The 24,965-nt window shown below is 47.2% G+C and overlaps 1 protein-coding gene and 1 long non-coding RNA gene across 2 annotated transcripts; both read left to right on the top strand.

Annotated features, from left to right (window-relative positions):
• Nucleotides 1-3,763: 3,763 nt before the first annotated feature.
• LOC149335393 (uncharacterized) lies at nt 3,764-5,031 on the top strand. The gene has a single exon (XM_089553913.1). It carries the CDS (start codon nt 3,764-3,766, stop codon nt 4,718-4,720), a length of 957 nt encoding a protein of 318 aa, XP_089410039.1. The 3' UTR covers nt 4,721-5,031.
• Nucleotides 5,032-10,460: 5,429 nt separating this feature from the next.
• LOC149335392 (uncharacterized) lies at nt 10,461-11,710 on the top strand. The gene is made up of 2 exons (XR_016284483.1): nt 10,461-10,692; nt 10,814-11,710. It is a non-coding gene; the product is annotated as an uncharacterized LOC149335392 (long non-coding RNA).
• The last annotated feature ends 13,255 nt before the right edge of the window (nt 11,711-24,965 follow it).

The raw sequence follows: 24,965 nt of genomic DNA, 5'->3' as shown, positions 1-24,965 counted from the left end.
CCTTCCCCTACCCCTTCCAGAGAGGCATGGGAGACTGCCCTCCTCAACTGCTCCTCGCTTGAGTCCCAAAGGGCTCTGGTGGAACGGGCGAGAGACGGGGCATTGTCATGCGGTGTCCCGGACTAGGGACGCCGACCATGTAGCGGGGCCACTCTGTGGCTCCCAAACTCTATTTCAGTAATTAAAAGTTTTCACCACCACCACGCGTGGCCCGTAGACGCGGCGCACTGCGTTCCTTCAGTTGGAGGCGCTGCGCTTTTGCTTTCGCAACCTACCAGGCTTAACCAAAGCTAAGCCCCCGCCAATTTTTTTTCAGTGCAAGGTACGGCGCGACCTATGCAATTCGGATGATAGTGAATGCCTGCATTAACTTCTCGGTGTCTTTTTCTCGTGTCGGCGATTCTGTCTATCATTCTTCTGTCGTGTCTGCTACAGTCGTAAGATACCGCTGTACGTGGAAGACCACACGACATACATAATATAAAGCACGCTTGTACACAAACCGTGCAAGCGTGTCTGACTCCTAACCGAAGGGACGCAGGTTCGCATGTCGACTAGAATTTTTGGAACTTTTCTTCAAGCAGAAATCACTTTGTAGACGAGCGGCGACGTTCAATTTGCATTAGCTTTCTTGTTTCTCAATCGCTCTCACGTCACATTTCGCTGCGCAGCGTCTCTTTGCCGCTGAACTGATGCCTTAAGTCGCGTCAATACGCAAAAATATCAGAAAGACGAGATTGAGATAAGTTTGTTGGGTCTAAGAGACTGCTGTCCCTCGGGAAAATAAAAATTGGCAGAGGCTTAGCTTGGTTAAGCCCGGCAGGTTGCGAAAGCAAACGAGGCCTTGGTCGAAACACCTTATATATACACATCCACACGTAATCTTCTCTCAGAGAGAGGAAATGAAGGAGAGAGAGAGAGAGAGCAGCAGCGGCGTGGTTGCCCTGGGACCGCGCCGACGAGCCGAGCTGGGGGCCCTTTTTTTTCGCAGCTGGTATGATGTGACCACAGCGAGCGCCTCCTCGCGGCTGCGCCGCGCAGCAGGTGCGCGGCGCGCCGTGGTTACCCTGGGACCGCGCCGACAAGCCGAGCTGGTCTCCAGTTTTTCCTCCGCTCGGTGTGACGTCACTATGGGGGTCGTCTAATGGTCACACGTGGTTACCGCCAGGACCACGCTGACAGCTCAAAACCTAGTGTAGTATTTCTTTCGCGATAAAAAATGGCTGTGGCTTAGCTTGGTTAAGCCCGGTAATTGCGAAAGCAATATCCGTAGCTACGCCATGGTTCAGCTGGTAGTGTAGCTGGTGGTGGTGCTTGTGGTTAGACTTGTGGTGATGCATCGGTTATACAATCCAATCCAATCCGTGGTGTTGAGCATACTCATAAGAGTAACTTCCGTAGAGGGTTGCCGTTGAGCTAGAGATACGCTGCTCGCTTCTGTATCGTCATCCATGGCGTTAAGCATACCCATAAACGTAACTCCCGTAGAGGCTGCACGTTGTCGCCGAGCGGCATACTGGGCACGCCGCTTAGAAAGTCTCTGTTCACGCTCTTCTTCGGTCTCCGGCTCCGCAGCTCGCCGTTCTTTTCTCTTCGCATTCTGCCGAGCGGCTTTCGTGGTAGGTGGCACCGCAACATCTGGCCGGTGGTGTTTTTGTTGTGACTGAGAGAAGGATGAAAAGTAAATTGCACGGGCCTGCCTACTGGCTGGAGCCGAGCCACCACCGCTGCCACGTGCAGATAGAGAAGAGTTAAAAGATCAGAGGAAAGAGAAAAAGGAAAGAAAAGACGCGCGTCGCAGCAACAACTGCTGAAAATACAGATAAGCGGCCGAAGCCGCGCTCGCCGAAGCGAGGACAGATGCTCTACCGCAGCGCGCCCGGTTTTACAGCAGATGGCGTGACGTCACACCACTAGGCGCGCCGCGCGCGGCGGGCGCAGGAGTTGGCAGCTGCCACCACGCGCGGCCTCGCCTCGCGACGGCACAAGTTGGGCCCCTGGTTTTTGCGGCAGCTGGTATGACGTCATAGCAGAGGTCAAGCTAAAGGTCAATGGTAGCTACCGCGGCGTCGCCACGCGAGGAGCTGAAAGGGAAAGTAGTACTGATTTCGCAATTAAACTGCAATCAAAAGGCAACCGCAGTCGCCAAAGCAAACCGCCCATGCAGGAAGCACGGCAAAGTTCTCACACACAGACTTCGATTTCGCAGCTTGAGTTCCACGGTACACGGCTTTCCAGCGCGCACATTACACCCACAAAAAAGCAGACGAAACGCTATGTATCAAAATATTTGAACAAACGCCGCGTTACTTCAGTTCTTACTATTGGGCATGCGTAGACGCACTAAATAGATAGTTGATTTTGTTTATGTGCTCTGCATTCTGCTCGTGAAACTTTGCAGATTCAAATTATCATCTCATCGCTTCACTAATAGCTTAAGTCTTTTTTTTTTAGTATCTGAGTTTGAGCCGACGGAAAAGAGAAAAAGCAAAAGAGGCTGCTTAGTTACGGGAGGCCTTGGTTAAGATATGCGATACGAAGTTCGAGCAACTTATGAAAAAAGATGGGGTGCAGTGTCTCCTTCTCTGCGGTCACGAACCACGCCGCGAAAAAGGACAAAATTTTGAAACTGGTTTTTGAGGAAAGTAAATGGCGAAGTATCTAGGTCTGTTCGATTCAGAACTGGTTCTCTGCACTAATTCTGAAATAATTCCGTCGATGCCGGCGCGGTGCAATTCTAGTTTCTTGGTGCAGGTGCAGCGCGTCAGCAGCGTCACAAATCACTGGTGCGGAGATTTTCAATCGAGCGCGTGCACGCACATGCCTTGTCGTCTGCTATCCGGTTCTCGTCCGTCGTGGTGTGTTGTGTTGCGGTGCGTCGCGTCTGTTTTTCGTGCCTCGTGGAGTCATGGACTACGACATCGCCGAATCCACTTTTATGGAATTTTCTGAGTCGTCAGACAGCGAAGATGAGGAAGCCGACGTGGTGCTTTCTTTTGCAGCAACACACTTCGGACAGACCGCAACAGAATCCCCAACTACTACGAAAGCGTAGTAGCTAGGTATTTCAGCTTCGAATTCAAGAGGCTGTTCAGGCTGTCGCGAGAAACGGGAAAAACTTCCTTTAGTTGGCCATTGACGTCGGCTGCGCGCGTCGTCTGCTTACGCTGTCAAACACGTGCACCACTATCCTGCACCTCCGTCTCTGAGGGTGCCGCGGTTCTTTGCACCGAAGCAGCACCACGACTGCACCAAAATCAATCGCGGATGGTGGTGCAGGGGGCGCTTTGAATCGAGCGCTTTGGTGCAGCGCACCGTGAACCGGTTCCGGCGGTGCAGAGAACCACGGCTGAATCGAATGCAGCTTCTGTCTCACATATCTCGGCGGATACCTGAACCGCTCCTTAAGGGAAGGGAGAAAGGTGAGAGCGAAAGAAGAAAAAAAGAGAAAGAGGGGAGGTAGTGGAGTGCTCCGGAATAATTTCGAACACCCGGCGATCTTTAACGTGCACTGACATCGCACATGACACGGGCGCCTATAGCGTTCCGCCTCCATCGAAACGCGGCCGTCGTGGTCGGGTTCGAACCCGGGTACTACGGCTCGGTAGACGAGCGCCTTAACCACTGAGCCACTGCGGCGGGTTAACTCCTGGTTAGTGCAGCTGAGTGAAGACAACGTTGGCGACAGCAGGAACACAACGAAGACGAGAAAGAGAATCGCACCACTGTTCCCTGTGTTGGTAGGAGCTTCAACGATCTGAACATGGGACAAGGGCGCAACAACATGGGCCGTGAAAGCAGGCCTTGGCGTGAACAGCAAGGTCAACGGCCAGAAGAAGACAGCGACCAGGATCTCTGTGTTAAGGGTGGTCCCACTGGATTGTCGTCGAAACCAGTACCCCGGACGCCTCCGCTGAATGCCGAACCACCGAGAGCAGGCTCTGAGGCAGCCGCGGCGAGCGGTGTCGGTAAAGTTGGCACGGTCCGCAAGTGCCCCGGGAATAAGCCAAGCTCCGCGCCGCCAAAGAGGATCCGGCTACAGGACTACATCCCGAAGTCGCTGGTGTTCGACTACAAAACCAGGGACATGCGCAGCCTGAAGCTCAGCGGCTTCCAACATCAGGTCACGGTCGAGGAGGTCAAGCTATTCTGCCCAGACGCCGTACGGATCTGCCACAGGTTTGGTCACGGTTGCAAACTACTGAGCTCCATTGCGGAGTTTAAAAGTGAGCAGAAAGCGGTCGAAACCGCGAAGGCCCTCAAGGAGGCTACATTGAGGGGACATCCGATCCACGTTTTCCACTGCGGTGCACGCTGGAACCGTCCGAAACACACTGTGAAAGTTTTAGACGACACACTGAATCTGCATGGCGTCCCAGAGGAGTTTCGCGTCCAGGACAAACTGGCCACCTTCTTTCCTACAGGACGTGTAGTGGACGTGTTACCGGACGACAGCGTCCAAGTGAAGTTCACGTCCACGAATGAGTTGATCAAGGCAGTCAAGGATCCGAGGTGCTGGACCATCGGTGGGGAGTACATACAGTTCGCTTTGGCGTTCGACAAGAAGAAGGATACAGCGCGAAGCAAACCCAACCTGGAGAAGCATCATGAGAACAAAGAAAACTCCTTGAAGAATCCCGGATGTTCAAGAACAATTCTGGCAAGGCTACTAGCGGCAAGAAATAGTCAGTCAGAAGCCACGTTTCCGAGCTCCCATTAGAGACATATTGTGAGGCTCATAGTGCCAGGTTAAGCGCCAAAGTAGATGGTGCTTCAGAAGCAGGCGGTTTCGTCTAGACAACCGGGGACACGGCGAAGGAAAGATGAGACATTACAACAGATTTTCATGGCTATGTTGAGTGCACTGAATGTGAGGATCTCTCGGGACCTCTCACCGTAATGCAAGTTGGACACGTATCGCGCCAGGCCGTGTTTATTGCGCAGAACATGCACTGGTGTCCGTGCTTATGTTCCAATCAAGAATGCGCGAGCGAAGGAACTGAAAATTAAAAACAGCTGTGACGTGTCTGGCAATAAGCTGTAGAGCTGAATCAGTTCTTTTGAAGCCGCATTATCTGCATGCTTTTAAGTCATCAAGCTTCATTTCACAAACACGGCATTTATATTGCAGCATCCTTATTATCGCTTAAAATATTGCCAAAGCGTTGGTATAGGTTTTTCAGAATGTCTCTCTTAAGTAGAGTGTGTGGGTTTGTTTCCGTTGATCACAAACTTCTACCTGGGGTTCTTTAACGTGCACTGTGCGATGTCAGTGCCCGCTAAAGAACTCTAGGTGGTCGGAAATTATTCCGGAGCCCTCCACTACGGCGTCTCTCATAGCCTTAGTCGCTTTGGGACGTTAAACCCCATAAACCAAACCAAACCTTTCCTTTAACCTAGTGCTTGGCTTATCTCGAATGAGTTTCCTAAAAAAATTCTGGCTTCGAGTTCCTCCCGAGTAACCAAAAAAAAAAAAGGAACGCACGAAGGCGTTCTTTCGCCAAGGTGCTCTCGAAGCATAAATAATGAAATGATCATTGCATCATAAGATCGGCAGTGCAAGCTTCAGCATCCGATGATGAAAACTGCTCGAGGTTCGGCCCAAAGAGCACAGCAATTCGGCATCCGCGGCAGCAGCTAATGCCAGCGACAGTCGCCGAGGTTTGAGTGCTCGTCGCTCTCGGCCATGCTGAATTTAGTGGTGACTTTCGATTTTAAAGACGAGGCGTCTAATGCGCCTTCAACAATCTCGAACACTGTGCAAACGGCTGCGCGTCGGTGTAAGCCTTCCAGAGAAAGCGCTTGCGTGGCAAAGTGTTAAGGGCACGTGAGGGCGGTTTCAAGTCAAGGTCAATGACAAAGCAGAGCTAAAAAACTTCGTGACACTCGTTAGCTCGATATTTTATACCCTTAATTAATCTAATTATCTTGCAGCTTTAAAGCACGCTTGAGCGTAGTAGTTTCGAAGCATATTCCGAGGCGTTCGTTGTTTATCGGGTTCTCAATTAAGTTGAAGATGCAAAGAGCACCGAAAGAGTGCATGCAGGACATTGTGGATGCTGTTGGTTTATCGAAGTCTTCAGACAGAAAAGTCGAAGCGGATTGATGCGGAGAGGTAGACGTTGGCACTGCGACTCCAACTGTGTTACCGGTTTGTGTTAAACTGAATTCACTCACACCATTGACCGTTAAATTTTGATTTGACAATTAATTTAGATGCTTGTTCAATTATATATATATATATATATATATATATATATATATATATATATATATATATATATATATATATATATATATATATATATATATGCAGTTATGCGTCCCTCATAGCCTCAGTCGCTTTCGGACGTTATACCCCTATAAACCAAACCAAACCAAAGAGAGAGTCTAGTTCCCACTCTAGCTTTATTCACAGTCTGGACCTTTCGTTGGATTTAAGGGAAAAAAATGGTGCTGTTCAACTACTGCTGAACCTGCGTCTGTAACGTGGAGCGCGTTCCGGACACTGGATAGGCAGCGCACCCACCCCGCCACCCTGGCAGGTGGCAGTTAAAATGGTTGATCGCGAGAGTTTGCTCATCCAATGAACGCTGCGGCCTATTGCAGCAGTGCCGCGTATCTGTCGCAACGTTGTCAGCGCTAACGCATGCAGCCCACATGTCTTTCTCATCACCCCACGTACCTATAAGCGCGATTCAGGCGTCCACTGACCCAGGGAGCCAGTTATGTGCACTTCCTTTCCTTAAAATGATCGGAATATAAAACGCTGTCAACGCCACCGAACACAATGAACGCCGACGGCCTATGGCTTCGGTGCCGTGTTTCTGCTACAACGTGGTCAATGCCAACGCATGCAGCGCACATCTGTTATTACCGCCACTTAGCTTAGAGCACGACTGACGTGTCCGCTGTTCCAAAAGGGTAGTTATGCACCTCTCCTGCACGCCCCCAAGAATTTCATGTCTGCTGAAGCAAAGCCCCCACCCTTCCACATCGCTGCCTTCCCTTTTCCTCTTTACCCCTCTCTTCCTCTCCACCTCCACCATCCGAGGTTTGGTTTGGTTTATGGGGCTTAACGTCCCAAAGCGACTAAGGCTATGAGAGACGCCGTAGTGAAGGGCTCCGGAAATTTCGACCACCTGGGGATCTTTAACGTGCACTGACATCGCACAGTACACGGGCCTCTAGAATTTCTCCTCCAAAGAAATTCAACCGCCGCGGCCGGGATCGAACCCGCGACTTTCGGGTCAGCAGCCGAGCACCATAACCACTGAGCCACCGCGGCGGCACCATCCGAGGATCCTCGCTAGTGCCTCTTGAGGACTGACTGTTATAGCGTTGTCCCTGTAAACGAAAGGAATGCCTGAGCTGATGCCTCCGACGCCGCAGACGCTCACGACCCGATTGATTCGCGTGTGGAGGAGTGCTTGACCTTTATAGTGCTTACAAAGAAAAGAACAAATGTCCTGTAAGCTCCCGAGCATGAAGGCGAAAGTCTTCCGTTTATGTTCGTAACTGCTGCAACTTGACGTAAGGGTGACGGGGTATTGTTTCTGTCATAAAAGCGTGCTTGCCTCCTTTTCCTTTCTGCCACTGAGTGTGTATAGAAGCGCAACATACAGGGTGTTTTTTTTTAGAAGGTCCAAAATTTTTAAAGAAAGGTAAATTCCTTTAGATTTATTTTAACCCTGGGGCTATACTGAGGGCTACGGCGGACACCAGGTAAGAGGCAAACTACTTTAATTAGTTCGCTGATTAACTGATTAGGTTAATTAACTTTTATAATTTTTATTTTAGGGGATATGTTGTAATAGCAGAATTGGAGATCGTCTTCCAAACAGTCCAGCCAAGAAAAAAGATTTTCATGAAAAAATTTTTTGCGCGCGTAACGAAGCGAGAAAAAGTCACCCTGGTAGGCAGCTTCATACTGTAACACAGCGTCTGTGAGCGCTCGCTCCGCCCTGCACTTTGTGTCAATGCGTTTTTGTTCCAGCGCGGCATTCCGTGAGGCCGCGGAGCGAAGCGAGATAAGCAGCGATAGCGCAGGCCGCCAGTCCGGGACGCTTGACGCAAAGCGCAGGGCGGAGTGAACTACGTCAGAGGCGCTCCCGCCGCTGCGTTACAGTGTGAAGATGCCTACCAGGGTGACTTTTTCGCGCCTCGTAACGTGCGTGAAAATTTTTTAATTAAAATTGTTTTTTCTTGGTTGGACTGTTTAGAGGACGATCTCCAATTCTGCGAATACAACATATCCCTTAAAACAAAAATTAGAAAAGTTAATTAACATATTTAGTTAATAAGCGAACTAATTAAAACAGTTTTCCTCTTGCCCGGCGCCCGCCGTAGCCTCCAGTATAGCCCCAGTGCTAAAATAAATCTAAAGCAGTTTACCTTTTTTTAAAAATTTTGGACCTTCTAAAAAAAAACACCCTGTATATGTCGCCTGTCTGGCAAGCAGTGAACATAGGAAGAAAGACGACTGACCGGGCCACCGGCCTTGGCATCTTCCGATGTCAGTGCACGTTGAAGGAAGGAAGGAAAACTTTATTTTACTCTAGTCCTTTTTCCTGCGGTTTGGGAGCATCTTCAGAGACGTTTTCTCCTTGATTTTACCCCCAGGAGTCTTCTCTGTCGAAGTCGTCCGCCTCTAATCAGTGGTCGGTTGCCCTCAGTCCAGGGCTCCGCTGGCCACTGCCGCCCGTTGAGCTCGCTGTACCAGACCTTCTTGGTCTTCACAGCGGTCGCTGGACAGCAGAGTCTCCCACTGCTCCGCACTCGGGTTTTGTATTTTGGGGACCACGTCTATCTTTTGGCAGGCCCATGTGATGTGATAGAGTAGTAGAGAGTAGTGCACGTTGAAGAACCCCAGGTGGTCGAAATTTCGGAGCCCTTCACTACGGCGTCCCTCATAGCCTGGGTCGCTTTGGGACGTTAAACCCGAATAAACCAAACCAATCTTAAGGCGAAAGCCTTTAATGGCTCATACTGTCGTGACCAAGACGTGACAGCAAATTTGTCCGCGTTTCAGATTGGTCGAAATGGTCGTCGCGTATTTGGCGGATGTCCACCGAAATATGTGAGACAGTTACTGCGCAACTTCCTTTCCTCAAATACAATTTTCGACTGGTGTCCACCGAGATATGTGAGACAGTTACTCCGTAATTTCCTTTCCTAAAATACAATTTTCATTTTCTACATTACGGCCCCTCTTTCTCTTTCTTATTTCACTCTATTCCCTCCCTTCCTGTACGGTGCGGTTCCTGCAGTGTCCACCGAGATGATAGAGAATTACTGCGGCATTTCCTTTCCTCAAAAAGCGTTGCCTTCAAAGGGCAATTAAGGCATCGCGCTGAACGGGTGGTGGCGTTCCGTGGACTTCCTGGCAGCGCTACAACACGCTGTCGCGTTCCGCTCCTAAAGGCAAAGATTAAGCGTCATTAATTGGCAGTTAATTAATGCATCAACAGAATGTGAAGTGAACAATCGCGTAGCAGAATGCAGCACTCAGGATTTCGCCTTTCACCACTTTAGCCGCTAAAGTTCCATGTAATTTTTTTTCCTTTATTCAGCGCGCTATTGCCTGAGCGGCCGCCGCTGGCCCAAAGTCTTACAGCAACCTAAAAATATGCGGCACACTCCTTATTTTTTACTATCGAGCATTGTTAAAATACGTAATACACACACAAAAAAAAAACATATTTTCGATAACGATACTCCTATACTTTCATTTTTTGGCAAGCGATAACTAATACCGATACACAAAATGTATCGAAGGGTAAGGTATCAAAAAATACATCTCTTCGGTACTGCTCATGCCTGAGTGAGAGCATTCAGTGGAGTAAAAACATCAAAGTAAGTAATCGGGGGTAAATCCAACTTCTTTCGCAGAATTATTGTCGCGTTAGGTTTATGATCATCCCGTAATTTTTTCAGTAAGACCGCTAAACTAGCGCAGCCCGGTAAAAGTTAGATTAAACAGCATATTTATGTTCGAGATTCTACAATGAATATGTGAAAATCGATAGTCATTGAAGTGGCTCATTAAGTACAAGATTGCCCATCAAGTGGTTTATTCTTTTCGGGATGTTTTCTTTGCTTAGCGAGAACATCTACGATATAATTTCGCTTGAAATTATCTTCACGGTATACAAATTAACCCTCTGATCTTAAGGGTAAAAAATCGTGTCACAAGTTTTAGCCTTTGTTCATGTAAACTTGCGAATATTACCTTTCTAAAATCACTTCCTCGTCGCGTTGCATAGCAATGGCGACTAGCTCTTGAAGTTTCCTTATCGACCGTTATCTTGCATATCTCCTCTCGGCTTTCACATGGGAATACCAGGAAGAAGACGACCCCACACACTCGACCGGATTGCTGTGATAAAGAAGGGATTGCACAACAACAGGCTCATTTGGCTGACAACGAGTTATGAAGGCAAACTTACAGCGTCCCGATATTCACGCATGGCTAAACAAGCAGTCGTGACTTCTTTGTCATTCTGTCTTGATTACGGATAAGATAATGGGAACGTCAAATGAGGGACTCCCTTACGTTTACCTCAGAAGTCACTCTGCTACGAATCCTGCTGTTTCAGAAGTCTGGGTCCAGCTTGTGTCAGCAACGCAGGAGGTCAGTTGAAGGCATCACTTAAAGATTACTGCGAGGAACAATCTTCCGAAGTCCCTGTGGTGAGAAGAGATTCTTTTGATTCCGGATTTTTTCTCTTCTGTGACAAAACTTCACCTGAAGTTCTGTTCAACGCTCCATCTTCAAAGGAGGGTGATATAGTGTCTTTGTGTGTTTTCTTAGAGGCGAGACTTCGAAAGACAACACAGAACTTCGACCGTAAAGAAGTTATGAACTGTTCTTCCAGGTTCAGAATAGCCGGGAACACCTATCCTATCATCTCTGCTTCTGATCACTACTACAAAATTAGCACCGAGAGATCAGCCTTTTGATAACTTAGAATAAAGCATGCAGAACATGCGACTCTTCTTTGGATACCTTCTTCTGTATGCAACATATACGTCGAACTCTGTTCGGGCAGCACCAACTGGGTCATCTTCCGTGCCCAACAAATGTGTGCCGCATCTAAACACCAAAGCGTTGGGGCAGCGCTCGATCTGCCCCTACGTAATTGACATCGACTTCGAGCCGTACAGATTACCAGCCAAGATAGTAGGTGTGAAGTGTAACTGCACGGACAACATCTGCAGCTCCGGTGCTGACTACAGGTGTAAAGAAGTGAGGACGACATTTGATGTGTGGTATTGCAACGGAACCACTGGCCGGTTCCCTTATTCAGACTCCATTACGGTGACCACCTCATGTGTGTGCGCTACCAGTGTGGTCGGTCATCCACACACCGTGCGACCAAGGCCAAATATGAGGCCAACAACGGCTACGCCATTTCGACCATGTAGCAAACTTTGTTACAGAGCGTTTGGAAATCGCGCCCAAGGAACCACTGAGGTGACGAGACAGCCAGCCGAGAACGTGAGTAACGCTGTTTAGCGACCGCATCTCCATCTCTACAAGTCTCGGAAAACAAGAACTGTGCGATGTAACGCAGCGAAGGCCATCGCAAGTGCAGCTAATACGATGAGGACGCTTTTGCAATCAGAGTACCCCTTTGGATTCCTGTACGTGCTCTCGTTCGCATTATCTTTCGCTGAATAAAAGTATTTGCTGTCTTGTTTGCTTGAATTTGTGTACCATGTTTCTTGTCCTCGATCTTTTGTGAATAATTTTTTTTTTTTGGTAAGTCAAAGACAAACCAAAATGAAGAACGTAGCGACAGCGCTGTCTGTCACTGTCAGTGAGGTAGGAGTGAAGTGTTCATCCAGATACAAACACACCTTCTCTTCCTAGTTTGTGCATGCTTCTTGTTCTTTGTTCATTGGCAAAAGTATTCTTTGCTGCGTAGAAAACTGCAGTGCGTGATCCCATATTGGCAGTGCATTTACACACATCAAGGACACTCTACAAACATGACATATCTACTCTATGCACACCGTCACTCTAGGCAAGGAACATACTTATGGCGGGCTAGTTGGTCTGAATCGTTCATATTTAAAACTGCGCGAACAAAACAAGGACCGAGCAAGAACACAGTAACACACACAAGCGCTTGTGTGTGTTACTGTGTTCTTGCTCGGGGATACATCTTTCGGGGATCTTAAGTGTTAATTACGCTTAATTACACATTTTCCCTCTTATACACAAATCCGACGTTTTTCCGGCCATTCTGCGACAATTTTCACTATGCCGTGACGACTTCCGGTGGATGTGACGTCACACCATTCCCGTAGCTATATCGACATCCGCGCTATTTCGACGCAATTTCGACATTTTTGCCTATAATTAATTAACTAATTAATCTACAGTCATCAAACTTGGCTTCTAGGTTCATTTTTCCTCCTCGATCTGAAGCAACCATTCGTTTTCTTTCTTTTTTAGTTCCACAGTTAAATGCGCGTGACACGCTTTGTTAACAGACGACAGTATGAGCCATTAAAGGCTTTCGCCTTAAAATGTTGGAGGAAGCCAGCGCTTAACACAGGGTCATACTAGGCATAAACCAATTGAAAACAAAAGAATAAGGGCGAAACGCCAATAAAAAATTTAGAAATGAAAAAATAGAAAGAAAAAGTGGGGGCACAAAAAGAAAAGGTGTCGAAGAATGAGCAGAGCAGGGAAGGAGAGTCCCTGAAAGAGCGTTCACGGAAAGAATACTGAAATAAAATACAGAGAATTCCGTTTTTATCTGCGGAAATTTAAAAAATTCTTGTGAGCAAACTACTGGCATAATCGAGAGCAAACTTCGCTCACGGGGTAGAATACTATGGTCTACGTTATTTGAGATGTAATCAAATGTCGGTACTTGCCTACATTTCCTGAAATTAAGAAGAAACTGCCGTCAACTGCGAGTAAAGCTGTCGCAGAGCGAGCCGAGCAGCTGGTTTGACAGGGTGCGCCGTCTACCGGAAGGCGAGATTCGATGAGCAGACGAGCCGCATCTTCGAAGACAGCGCGCTACCCTCCCATCCACTGAGCCGGGACGTCGTTTGCCTCGCCTTCCGGCAGATGGCGCGCCCTGTCAAACCAGCAGCTTGGCCCGCGTCTGCGACAGCTTTACTCGCAGTTGACGGCAGTTTCTTCTTAATTTCAGGAAATGTAGGCAAGTACCGACATTTAATTACATCTCAAATAACGTAGACCATAATATGCTACCCCGTGAGCGAAGTTTGCTCTCGATTAGGCCAGTAGTTTGCTCACAGGAATTTTTTTTAATTCCCGCAGATAAAAATTGAATTCTTTGTATACGATGTGTCCAAGGTCTTCAGTGCTCTATGGTTGCTGGAAGAAAGGCACAATATGTAAACGGGAGGCAGAAAAGGAGAAAAACAGTAAAAGGCAGAAAAGAAGACAGTAGGAGGAAAACAAAGAGCAGGTATTGCCCCGGGGGGGGGGGGGGGGGATATATGATACGGCGGTCATAGAGGACCGGAAGAGAAAAAAAAGTGCCGTAAAGAAGTAGTCTACCTTATTACCTTCGTGCAGGTGGGATGGCATGGAGTGGAGATAAGTGACAATGACAAACCCGTGTTGAATCAAAGGAGTCCGAATCCCATTCCCGGGCAACGGGGGCAGAGCGAGAGCGAACCAAAATTGGCCATTTGGTGCCTCCACCTAGAGCCGACATCTTAGGAATAACTACTAGGAGAGCGAAAGGTCCTACTGTTCATCCGGGGAGAAATGAATATGGACAAGCGATTAAAAAAGGTCAGAGATGTGGACCCCAATACTCCATTTCGGAACGATCTGTGGACAACAAAGAGCTAGGATCGGAGGGGGGTGAAAGGTCGGACAGCCGGCAACGGCTCTGCGATAACTCTAGTAGTGGACAGGCAGTGAGATAAGGAAGGACGTCGTCAATGTCCGCGCCATATGGCCAAGATGATCAAGAGAGCAAGTGGAAGCGGTGTGAGTAAGAAGTTGAGTAATCAGCACCACGTAAAGTTTCGCCCGTAACTGTACGGTACAGGTGCATCACATTTGGATATATATTTGTATAGAAATTGCGACCTAACCGTTCAGAGACCTTTGATTACTGTTCATGGAAATCTTCTTTCAGCTTTCAGGACAGGAGACCAGGAAATAGACGAAGGAAAAAATAGGCACTCCACCGTACTGCTGCGATAAAGGAGTTTTTCGAGAACAATAAAGCTGTATTCTTTCTGTCAACAGGGTAAACTCTTCAAAATATTATTCAAGGACTGAGCAAAGAGTTCCTCCCTTCGTTGTCTAGATCGCAAATAAGATAAGGGGACGCAAGTTGGGTGTGTTTGCCGCAGGTACAAAGACAACGGACGATATCCAGTCGATGATACTGTGTGCTGCAGCCTTTTTCCTGCCCGTATTTAGACCTGTAGAGAGCATGCTAAGGTACAGGGATTGACAAAAGCGCGAGTCCTTTGCTTAGGCCAGTGCCCACTCCACGACGAGACCGGATGCTTTCGGTACAGAGGGCAAACGTAGAGGATAACTCGAAAATACCACTGAGGAAACAAGCCAGAAAAACCCCTCTGGTGTGAAGAACATCACCCCATTTCCTGACTGTCTCAGCTCGCATCAGCCAGGACTTCACCTCACACCCAGTTCTTGGAGCCATTCGTGATCATCGAAGCTCACGACGAGGGTGAGAAGTCGAAGACGCTAGAGAGCCGTCGCCGTAAAAAAAGTCACGCGAATTCGTGCATTGTAAAGAAGAGCTACGTGATTACTTCTGCTAGGTGTTCATCACGAAGAGGCAAGAATAAGAGACACTGCGAACGCTGAAAGGAGCAGCCGACTGGTAGTTCTTAAAGGTGAAGTGCCTCAACTGTTCTGCCGTTGCTGAGTGGTCAAGGACCTGAAACTCAGTTCAGCCGCACAGTACAGCAATAGTACCGATACAGTAGCCCTTTAGAGCCTTTCCTAGAACATGCTGCTCAGAGCAATCTTCTTCGGATACCTTCTTCTAGATACGCTAAACTCTGTTAGGGGAGCACCGGCGGCGCGATCTCCTGTGAAGCGCGACTGCGGACCGCAAGAAAACGCCGAGAGCTTGGGACAGCGGTCGATCTGTCCCTTTACAAGGAAGTTGATCTCTGCCCGCAACAGATTTCCTCCCGTGATCCCGAGAGTGGAGTGCCACTGCACGGAAAGCCTGTGTGGTTCCACCGGTGACTACAGATGTAAAGAAGTGAAGAGCACATTTGATGTATGGTATTGCGACAGAAGTGACTGGTCCGTTCGTTCAGGCTCCGTTACGGTCACCACGGCATGTGTGTGCGCTAGCGACATGACACGCAATGGACGTGACGGGCTGCAACGACCGAACCTGAATACAACGGCGAGGCCTACTACTAAGAAGTTATTTCCGCCTGTAGAATTTCTTGTGATCTGCCGAGAGAAAAAGGGAAAGAATTCAGACTTTCGCTCTGCTCTCGGTTAGCCGCCGAGGGAAGAAAGGTTAGAGGTGAGGGCACCATAAGACTATCTATCACAACGCGACTAGTCCTGAAGCCATAATGCCGGGACTGATTTTTATGTGTGCCCTTCCTCGCTTGTTGTTTTTCTCGAATGCAGTGTTTTATGCTTTTCGCTTCAGCGTACCTTTTGTCCTTGTAGTTTTATTTCATGCTTGTCGTTTTCGATACCTTGAGAAGCTAGTTTTTTTATATGTCCGAAACAAATTACTGCACGTTAACAGTGTATACACTTAGCGGTGTAGTAGTGCTAGGTAGTGTTTCAGCAAGCGTGGTTCTGCGTAGACGTAGTTGTTAATTACGAACGGAGGCCACTACACCCGAGTGAATGGCGACGTCGCCGCCTTTTACACGCGCAGTTCTGTTCCTTGTGCATAAGGGGTGATTTAATATAGTATGCACTGTGTTTGGTTTCTCGGTTTCGCGCAGTCATGTAGCTTATGCTGTATCATTCGATTGCATTTTTAGCTTTCTGGTGATATTAGGAAGCCTAAGTGTAGCAAATAAAAGGCTTACCTTATAAACCATGTGAAAAGGTACCTCCTCTATGGCGAGATATCAAACGCTGATCATATCCATTATTTTCCCATTATCATTGTCCCGATATTTGCCAACCAGGTGGTGTCTGCCTCGGCCGGTACCCGAGAGTGTCTCGTGCGAGAGGAGCACAAGGTAAGACGAGTGGCTCTGGGATGTCATAGGCACGTGACCGCTGAGGCCATCCATGGTGACTTCGGCTCATGGTCATTCGAGGTCCAAGAATCTAGAAGTATGCTGCCTTCGAGGGCCAGCTTCGCCAAATAGACGAACAGAGGTAGGCGCGCCGTGTATTTCGGTACATCAGCTTCAAGGGTGCCACAACCATGTGAACCTCACGAGTGCGCACGCTAGTCCCTAAGTTTGGATTTGTCGCTGAACCACTACTATTCACGGGCGCCCGGAGGTGGGATAAGGCGGCGGAAAAGTCACCGCTGAAGCTATACCGTGCCCACAAGTCCGCACTGGTGCCGGAGAACTCTTACGATAAAGGCGCAGGTAGCAGACACCTCTTTGAGGCACGTGCGGGAACACTGCGGGCTTTGCTCTATAAAGAACGCTTCAACACAAGCTCGATAATTTTTTCTAGGGGCTCTAAATCCCGGAGGTACGTGGCGACCTCTGCTGAGAATGCGGAGAAGCCTAAAAGAAGTGCGGAGCACATTGTTGTCCACACCACTAAGTTGTCACCCCGACACCCAGAGGGCGCCATCTTCCCGCAAGCGTTAGGGTGCCTCGATGCGCGCGCCCTCTCCGCCGCTCCGTGGAAAAGGAGAGGGCGCGCGCAATCGACGCACCCTAGCAAGCGTTTGGCTTCGCAACCTCCGACCTCGGCGCACTGTACACTGCAGTGGCAGCCACTAAACAGAAACGTTGCCAATGGTGGCGGTTAACCAGTGCTGCCGCCCCAAATTCGCTAGGGCCCACTGTGCAGGTGGCACACGATACGATGACACGAACTCACGGTGCGCTCAGTGGCTCGCGCATGTGCCGTGGGAATTTGTCCGCTAGGCCGTTCTTTTCTTTATTTCCTCTCCTTCTATTTTATTTTTCACTGTATCGGTTAGGGTGAACAACTTGCACCCATCCGCTGCAAAGCGGATAGCCACATCACTACCATTCAATAGTTCCGTAATACGTAATCTACTAAGGAAGTCTATACGAACACAAGTGAACAAGGTGTGCTGTATGAAGAAATGAGCGAGCTGTTTAACTTGATAACTAGAAACGTGAAAAATAAATTATTAAGAACATTAAGGATTAAGGATGAGAGCCAATCTAACAGAACCGCGCAATGCGCATGCCCCTCGGACGGAAGTCTTCGAAATCCAATACTAGCAAGTCCGGTAGGTTCGCATAGTGGACAAACATGCAGACATTAGTTCTGCGAATCGCTTAGCCACGTGACGACAGCTATTACCCAGCAGCCAGAAATTTCCACTCGCATTTTATACACCATGGCACTTAAGAAGGCACCTTTAAAATTCACTCGAAGCTCAAACATGATCCCATACATTCGATGCATTTATTGCCACATGAGAAAGGTGCACTTGCTTAGCGGAATACGCTGCGTCGTTCCGCCCTTTGAATCGGTTATGCTTGCATTTCAATTGAGGGAATACGGAAGAGCCCTTTGATCTTATTTAGGCTAAACATGGCAGGACAGGGCACGGTGTAAGGATATTTTATATATATTCTTACATCATGCATCAGGGCAAGTACATTGACTCTGTCGCGGATTTGTCCGTGAGGGCAGACAATCTTTTCCGTGAGTTGGTACGACTCATTCGTGTACGAAATAAATGAGTGTGCCTAAAGACGTGTTAAAAGCGGGTTACCTAATTTCGGGCACTAATTTTCGAGCAGCCTGCATTAAAGTTTAATGAAACGCGTGGTCATTGTTATGTACGGTTCAGCTACATGGCTTCAATGTTGCGTTGTATGGGAATTGCAACCTAGCCCTTCAATAGCCCTTGCGGCAGTTCGTTGATATCATCTTTCAGCTTTCACGACAGGGTACCAGGAACAAGACAAGACAGCAGCGCACTCCACTGGATTGTTGCGATAAAGGAGACATTGGAGAACAATGGCGCTCTCCCGTTTCTGTCAACACACAAGCACGACTCTAGATAAAGTCATGACTCCAGATATTAAGCAAGGTCTGAACGCGCAGCTGGGACTTTCTCCCTCATCTGTCCTGATAGCGAACAAGGTAAGGGGTACAGATGTTGAACATGGTTGCAACAGCCGCAGAAACAAGGGATAGGGTGCATTCGATAATGCTATGTCCTCTATCCTTTTCCCTGTCCGTTTTTAGTGGTGTTGCAACTGTGGTAAGATAAAAGGACCGACAAAAGCGTGAATCTTTCGTTGTATAGCTGAATGCTTACCCTGCGACGAGACCAGGTGCATCAGGAGCGTGGGGTTGGTTGGCTTTCGTGACACAGGACAAAGAGCGAGACAACAAGGAAAAAACTACCCTGAGGAACCAGCTGCAAGCGTTCCTCTGATGTGAAGAGCATCATCCCTCTTTTAGAACTATACCTGCTCGCCACTCAGAAGACTTCATTTGACGTCATCTTCTTGAAGCCATTCGGAATCATCGAAGCTCACGACGAGGGTGAGAAGTTGAAGACGCTGGAGACCCGCCGCCGTAAAAAACGTTGCGCAGATTCGAGCCGTTGAAAGAAGAGCCACGTGAAATCCCCTGCTCTTGGCTATCAAGACGACAGCAAGGCGAGTGTAGGCAGCCATTTTTTGGCCTTGTGAACTCGTATTCCTCTGTTTCTGGGGTCCATAACGATCGGGAAAGTCGAAGAAGAGACAAGGCAAGCACTGGAAGAAGCAGCCCACTGGCAATTCTTAAAGGTGGAAAAACTCCAAGTGCATCAGCTGCTCTGGCAGTGATAATCTGCCGAGAATCTGATCCTCAGTTCTTCCGAACGATACAGCCCTAGTACCGATACAGAAGCCGTGCCTACAATATGCAGCCTAGACGACTGCTCCTCGGATACCTTCTTCTATGCATACCAGATGCGTAGAACTTTGTTAGGGCAGCACCAGGTGGAAAATCTCCGGTAGAGCGCCACTATGGGCCGCAGCTAAGCGCCCAATCGTTGGGGCTGCGGTCGATCTGCCCGTATACAAGGAAGATGAGCATCGCCCGCAACAGATTTCCACGAGTGATTCCGAGAGTGAAGTGTCACTGTACGGACAGCCTCTGCGGTTTCAACGATGACTTCAGGTGTAAAGAAGTGAAGAGCACATTCGATGTCTGGTATTGCAACAGAACTGACTGGTCCGTTCGTCCAGGCTCCGTTACCTTCACTACCGCATGCGTGTGCGCTAGCCCCGGGATTATTGCATGTGGCGTTCCGACACGGCATAGTGTAAATACAACAATAATACCTGCTCGCAAACCGCCATTTCCCCCTGTCGAATTTGTTGCTGTCTGCAGAGAGCAAAAGGCGAAGGAGTTACTTTTTGGCGCTGCCATGGGCTAGCCGCTTGGGGAAGATAACTTAGAGCTGAGGCCACCGCAAGCCCAGCTCTGATAAAATGGATATGTTTGGAATCAGAATGTGCTGCTTGATTTGTACTGATGCCCTTCCTCGCTTCTCGTTTTTCTTAAATGCAATGATTAGTTATTTTTGTCTGATCTTCTCTTTTACCCTTGTATTTGTGTCCCATGCTTTTCAGTTTTAGTGTTTTGAGAAGTTACTCGTATGAAATCTCAGAAATATATCAGTGCACCTTAAAGACAGAGTGAGGACAAATTGATGTTTGTCAGAATAAATTGTCGCATTAAAGCTATCCAGACGATGCTGTTACTAAAAAGCAGATTATAACCAAGAAATGGCCAAAAAACTAAAACATCGAAGTTGCCACCACCGGCCGATTTCGCAAGTAAATTGCTTTGAGTCAACACAATTTTTTCGGCGCGCATCCAGTAATCATTCACTTCAAAACAGGCATTGTGGAGTCGTCATATGTTTGGATGTGTTGAGTTTGAGTGGAGTCTGGGGAAAATGTTTCTATTCATTTTTTTCAACAATAAATGCGTCATCTCTGCCGGAGGAAAAGGTTTTAACAATGTAAAGATGTCTAACTGCTCTTTTGGTAGAGTATCAGCGCATGTGGTATCGGCGGTGTCATGTAAAGCAAAAGGGGGCCTCTACACCCATGTGGATTGTGAAGCGGCTGCCTTTTGAAAACAGATCATGTTCATTTGCACTGAAGTTCCAACCGGGCAATCTTTTTTTTCCTCAGGGAATCGGAGAAATAATGGGAGAAAACAAAATTCGTACTGCGTTATAGGAAACTTAAGAGAAATTTTCTCACTTTTTGAAATCATCGAGGAGCAAGGCTCCGGGCTAGTTGCTAATGCTTTTAAAAGGAAGAAACACGGACACATGAAGAAGCGACACACACAACTCACAACTTAGCTGTGAGTCAGCGCTCATGTGTGTGTGTAGTTCCTTCGTTTTGAAGGAACCAAGTTGCGCTATAAAAAAGACAGCCACAGGAAAAAGCCAAGGAGACAGACAGAGCACAATGCACCAACTGCCCAACAAGAAGTTCTTCTAAAGTTCCTTCGCTCTGCTTCTTCCCTTTGAACTCATCGAAGTTTTCAAGGTCCAGTAGGAAAAAAGGTCTGAAATAGAGATTTTTCAGTATAATTTAGGAAATACTCGGGTACGGTTTGGATGATCGCTCACTTTTAGTGCTTAACTATTGATGTAATTTAGCGAATAGCATTTTTCGTTTCCTTGCTTCCCGCTGTGATGTATGCAACTAATGACTATGACAATCTTTTGAATTGTCTTTTTTTCCCACTTTCTTGATGTATTAGGAAAGGCATGTACACCAAATAAAATATTATTCTTATCAGCTGTCTGCTTTTTTTTTTTGCGTCATCTGTTTGATTCGGATATTGCGTAAAAGGACAAGACACTCAAATATACATCCGCGAGAAAAGATGCGAATTTTATCGGGTAATCTAACAGACAACTAGGAAAGCCTGTCATTTTAGATGCTATCGATTTTAAAAATTGGAGATATTGGCTCAATGTACACGAGGTTGAGGCTGAAATTGTTAAAAAAAACTGACAAGACTTACAACCTTGCGTAATACTACTGCAAATTGCTCTACCATATCGATATATAGATAATTGCCTAGGTCGATCACCTCTGGCACAGTTCTGTGCGACTTAGAGTCGTATGTGTTACCACTTGCATAAGAATCCAGAAAAGCCTGATGAATTTTTCTTTAACTACGAAATTACTATGGAAGCTGTATGGCTTCTTTAGTAGCCGTGTGGCTGCTCTCGGGTAGATGCGAATGACTAATTGTTCCCTTAAGACTATAGACTTTCCCGCCTGTTCTGTTTCCGGGCAAGCGTAGGTTGTACACAAAACGAGGCTTTGAGTTTAGCCAGCATTACAGTAATAACCCAGCTTTTTACAGCAATAGCTATATGGCCCTAATCTAGGATGTGAGGTAAAACTTTTGTTTTGAATAGCTAGTTGATGGTGAAAATAATATAAAAATGGCGCGACTAGCATGGACAGAGAACTTAAGGCGAGTTTGAATGTTTCAAGTCTGGCTTCGTGTCCTTGTCGAGCTCGGAAACGAATCTGTAAAATAAAACCGGCGTTTTCAGGATATGAAACGGCTAGCTGCAAGTTGCATCGAATTACTCTGTCAACGTGCGCTGTGGTGCTGGTCCCGTTCTCAAGCAGCACAGGTAATCTGCCCAATATTGGTAATTAGTGGTATCACTCTGGTCCTTTGCAGGATCGGCATTTGCCAATACATTTCCAATGTTGGGCCAATAACCTGGGCTGCTTGGGTTATTTGTGTCTTTTCTGTCGCCGTTTGTCGCGCCCTCTTTATATTACTTGGACATGAGAGTCAGACGGATATGCTCCCACAGGATATATAGGAACACTAGCTAGACTGAAGCAGCAGCGTCCCGTGCCGATGGTGCAGCGAAGAAGCGTCAACGAAGAACAACAAACGGTGCACAGAAGTAACCGAATTTGCCGTTACGATGCCTGGGCTGAATTTGGGTATTTACTGGCCATTATAACACGATGAGAAATGTAAGATAAGAGCGCTCGTCCCGTAACCTGTCTTGTGTGTGTGTGTTTCGCGCAACTGCCATGTCTGAAGTATTGAACCAACTAGCCCGACAACACGTTCTACTTAACTGAAGATTGCGCCTTCGGGAGGGCTTTTCTGGAGTCGAAATACGTGCAGAACGATGGAGGGACATCATTTAGTACCGGGCCTACGTGGTCCGACTTTTCGAATGAGTTCCATAGCAATCGATGTAAAGCATAGCGCATATCACGATTAGTGCTTAGGCATTTTCCAGGATTGTGCGATATAAGAGATGAAAATAAGCAGGAAAAGTGAAAATATCACAATGTTTTTTTTTACTACGTTTGTTTTACTTTCCCAGCACAGCCTCCCTGGGCCCACTGAGCCAATAAGCCAGTTTCCAAAAAGTTGCTCGTTGAGCCTCAGTGATCCTGTTATTATTACGCACTCATCTTGAAAAAGTCGTCCTTTTCGCGATGTTAACTTTTGCTGGCTTTAGTTGTGAGGATCGACATCCATTATTACCCTTCGTACTTTGAAGCCTTAATCAGAAATTGACACCTTCGTCAAGTGATTTATCCGCATGGAGAGATTTAAAAGATAGCTCCGCAATACGAAGGTGCTGGAAGGTATCGTACATAGCAGACGGTAGATATTCTGAAGAGCTTCAAGAGGAGCGGCGCTTATGAAGCACATTATTTCAGCCTGCTCTTTCCATGACCCCTATCTCACTCAGAACCCGTCCGGTAAATTTCCTTGCCGACCGTTCACAGAAATGTAGCTTTCAGATAAGCATTCCAGTAACATGGCGGCTGAAAAGCCGAACACTTACCGGATACCTTCAATAAAGTCTTCATTCCATAACGGTAGCGTTCTTCTCTGAAACTCGCGTCGCGACTTCAAAGTTTCCGTCGGTACTAAAGGCAATATCTCAGACGAAGCAATGTCTTCCTCCCCCCCCCCCCCCCCCCCTGCAGTATAGCCTTGCTACAAAGGCAGGTGCTTCAGGAGCTTGGCGGCTATACTGTTCGTTACAAAGGAGGAAAGTTGGCATCTGTGATGACATCATAAAATCACGTGACCTAGGTGGTCCACCTGCAACCTATGGAGCCATCTAGACAGACAAACAGGGATGAAATTGGTGAGTGTGGGTATTAGGGGGTATTAGTGCTAGCCCACGAATACGTGAAGGCAAAACAACCCAATCCTTGCTCCCACTTTTTTATTGCAAGCGAAGCTAGGCGCCGGTCACTCAGGCCAAAAAATCAGACGAGAGATATCTTCCTTTTTTGCAAGTCATACTCCCGGTGTCCCCACCAAGGCGGGGAATCAAAGACAAGACTAACTTCCGACACGGAGAAACTAGTTATTTACATCCCTCCCCTGCAAAGTAGCAAAGTGCATTGTCTAAATCACTTTCTTTTTTTGAAGTTAAACAGCAGTACAAATTTATACGTATACACAGGAAGAGATGACAGGACGGGCGCTGAATCCAACTGTGTATACGTCATGTCTTTCATGTGTGTCATGTCTTCTTGTGTATACGTCTCAATTTGTATCGCAGTTTGATTTCAAGAACAGAAAATGCATCACCAACTAGCCCCTCAACGCGTTTTATTGTCTAAATCACCTCTGTTCGTATCTAGTACTTCAACTTCTCTTAGTACTGATTCAGCTTCCTCACACAGCCCTACGCTAAGTGCTGGGATTTGATCCCAGAAGAATGAAGAGGACTGAAAAGGCAAAACAACGACCAAAAGCAAAAAACGATTAATAAACCTATGTGCCAAAGTAAAACCAGATACCTTATCGGGTTTATTCCTCTCTATGACCAGTGAGACATGAATCTGCTTCCGTCTCAGCTCTAACATACCGTATAGAAGACGCATCTTCATATGGAACCTATTGTGGTCATGGAATACATTGGCCATGGCTAAGTGAGTGCCAGGTAAGCTGAACTCCCGCCAACATGTTTTCTTAGGGCTGCGGCCGACGCCTTGAGTAAATGCTTTCGCCTGCACATAATCGAATACCTCGTCGACTCTGACCCTGTCAGAATACCGGTCGTGTTTTCAGTTTAGTGAAGCAGTTCAGACAGCCTGTGTATGCCAGCAGGTGACTTCACTCGTCAAGAAGCGAGGAGAAAATATACGCATACACGCCGTATATTTCCCTTTCTTTCTTTCTTTCTTTCTTTCTTTCTTTCTTTCTTTCTTTCTTTCTTTCTTTCTTTCTTTCTTTCTTTCTTTCTTTCTTTCTTTCTTTCTTTCTTTCTTTCTTTCTTTCTTTCTTTCTTTCTTTCTTTCTTTCTTTCTTTCTTTCTTTCTTTCTTTCTTTCTTTCTTTCTTTCTTTCTTTCTTTCCTTTCTTTCTTTCTTTCTTTCTTTCTTTCTTTCTTCCTTTCCTTCCTTCCTTCTTTCTTTCTTTCTTTCTTTCTTTCTTTCTTTCTTTATTGTTTCCTCAGACACAGTCCAAGAGGCGGCCGAGGCTAAAGCCGACGGAGCGCCTGACAAGGGACCCGGCCCCCTTGCACAATGTACATAAAACAAAACTAGCATTACAAAGTTCGGTCAAGCAGTCGTCCTAGAATCAGTCAATGGGGAAACAAAAGGTGGCTATTTCCTGTCAGAATCACACGGCATTAGAGACACTTTCATTTTCTATACAACAGAGGGACGATACAGAAAAAAACAGTAATTGAGTGGTACATCGTGAGTATACTGAATACAGCATTAAACCAATACATGATTTACACATTAGCACTTTATACCCAGTAGACGCAACTG

The sequence above is a fragment of the Amblyomma mixtum genome, chromosome 7, assembly GCF_055824585.1.
Source record: "Amblyomma mixtum isolate Tamu chromosome 7, ASM5582458v1, whole genome shotgun sequence".
NCBI classification, from domain to species: domain Eukaryota; kingdom Metazoa; phylum Arthropoda; class Arachnida; order Ixodida; family Ixodidae; genus Amblyomma; species Amblyomma mixtum.
This window is presented reverse-complemented; position numbering and strand designations above follow the sequence as displayed.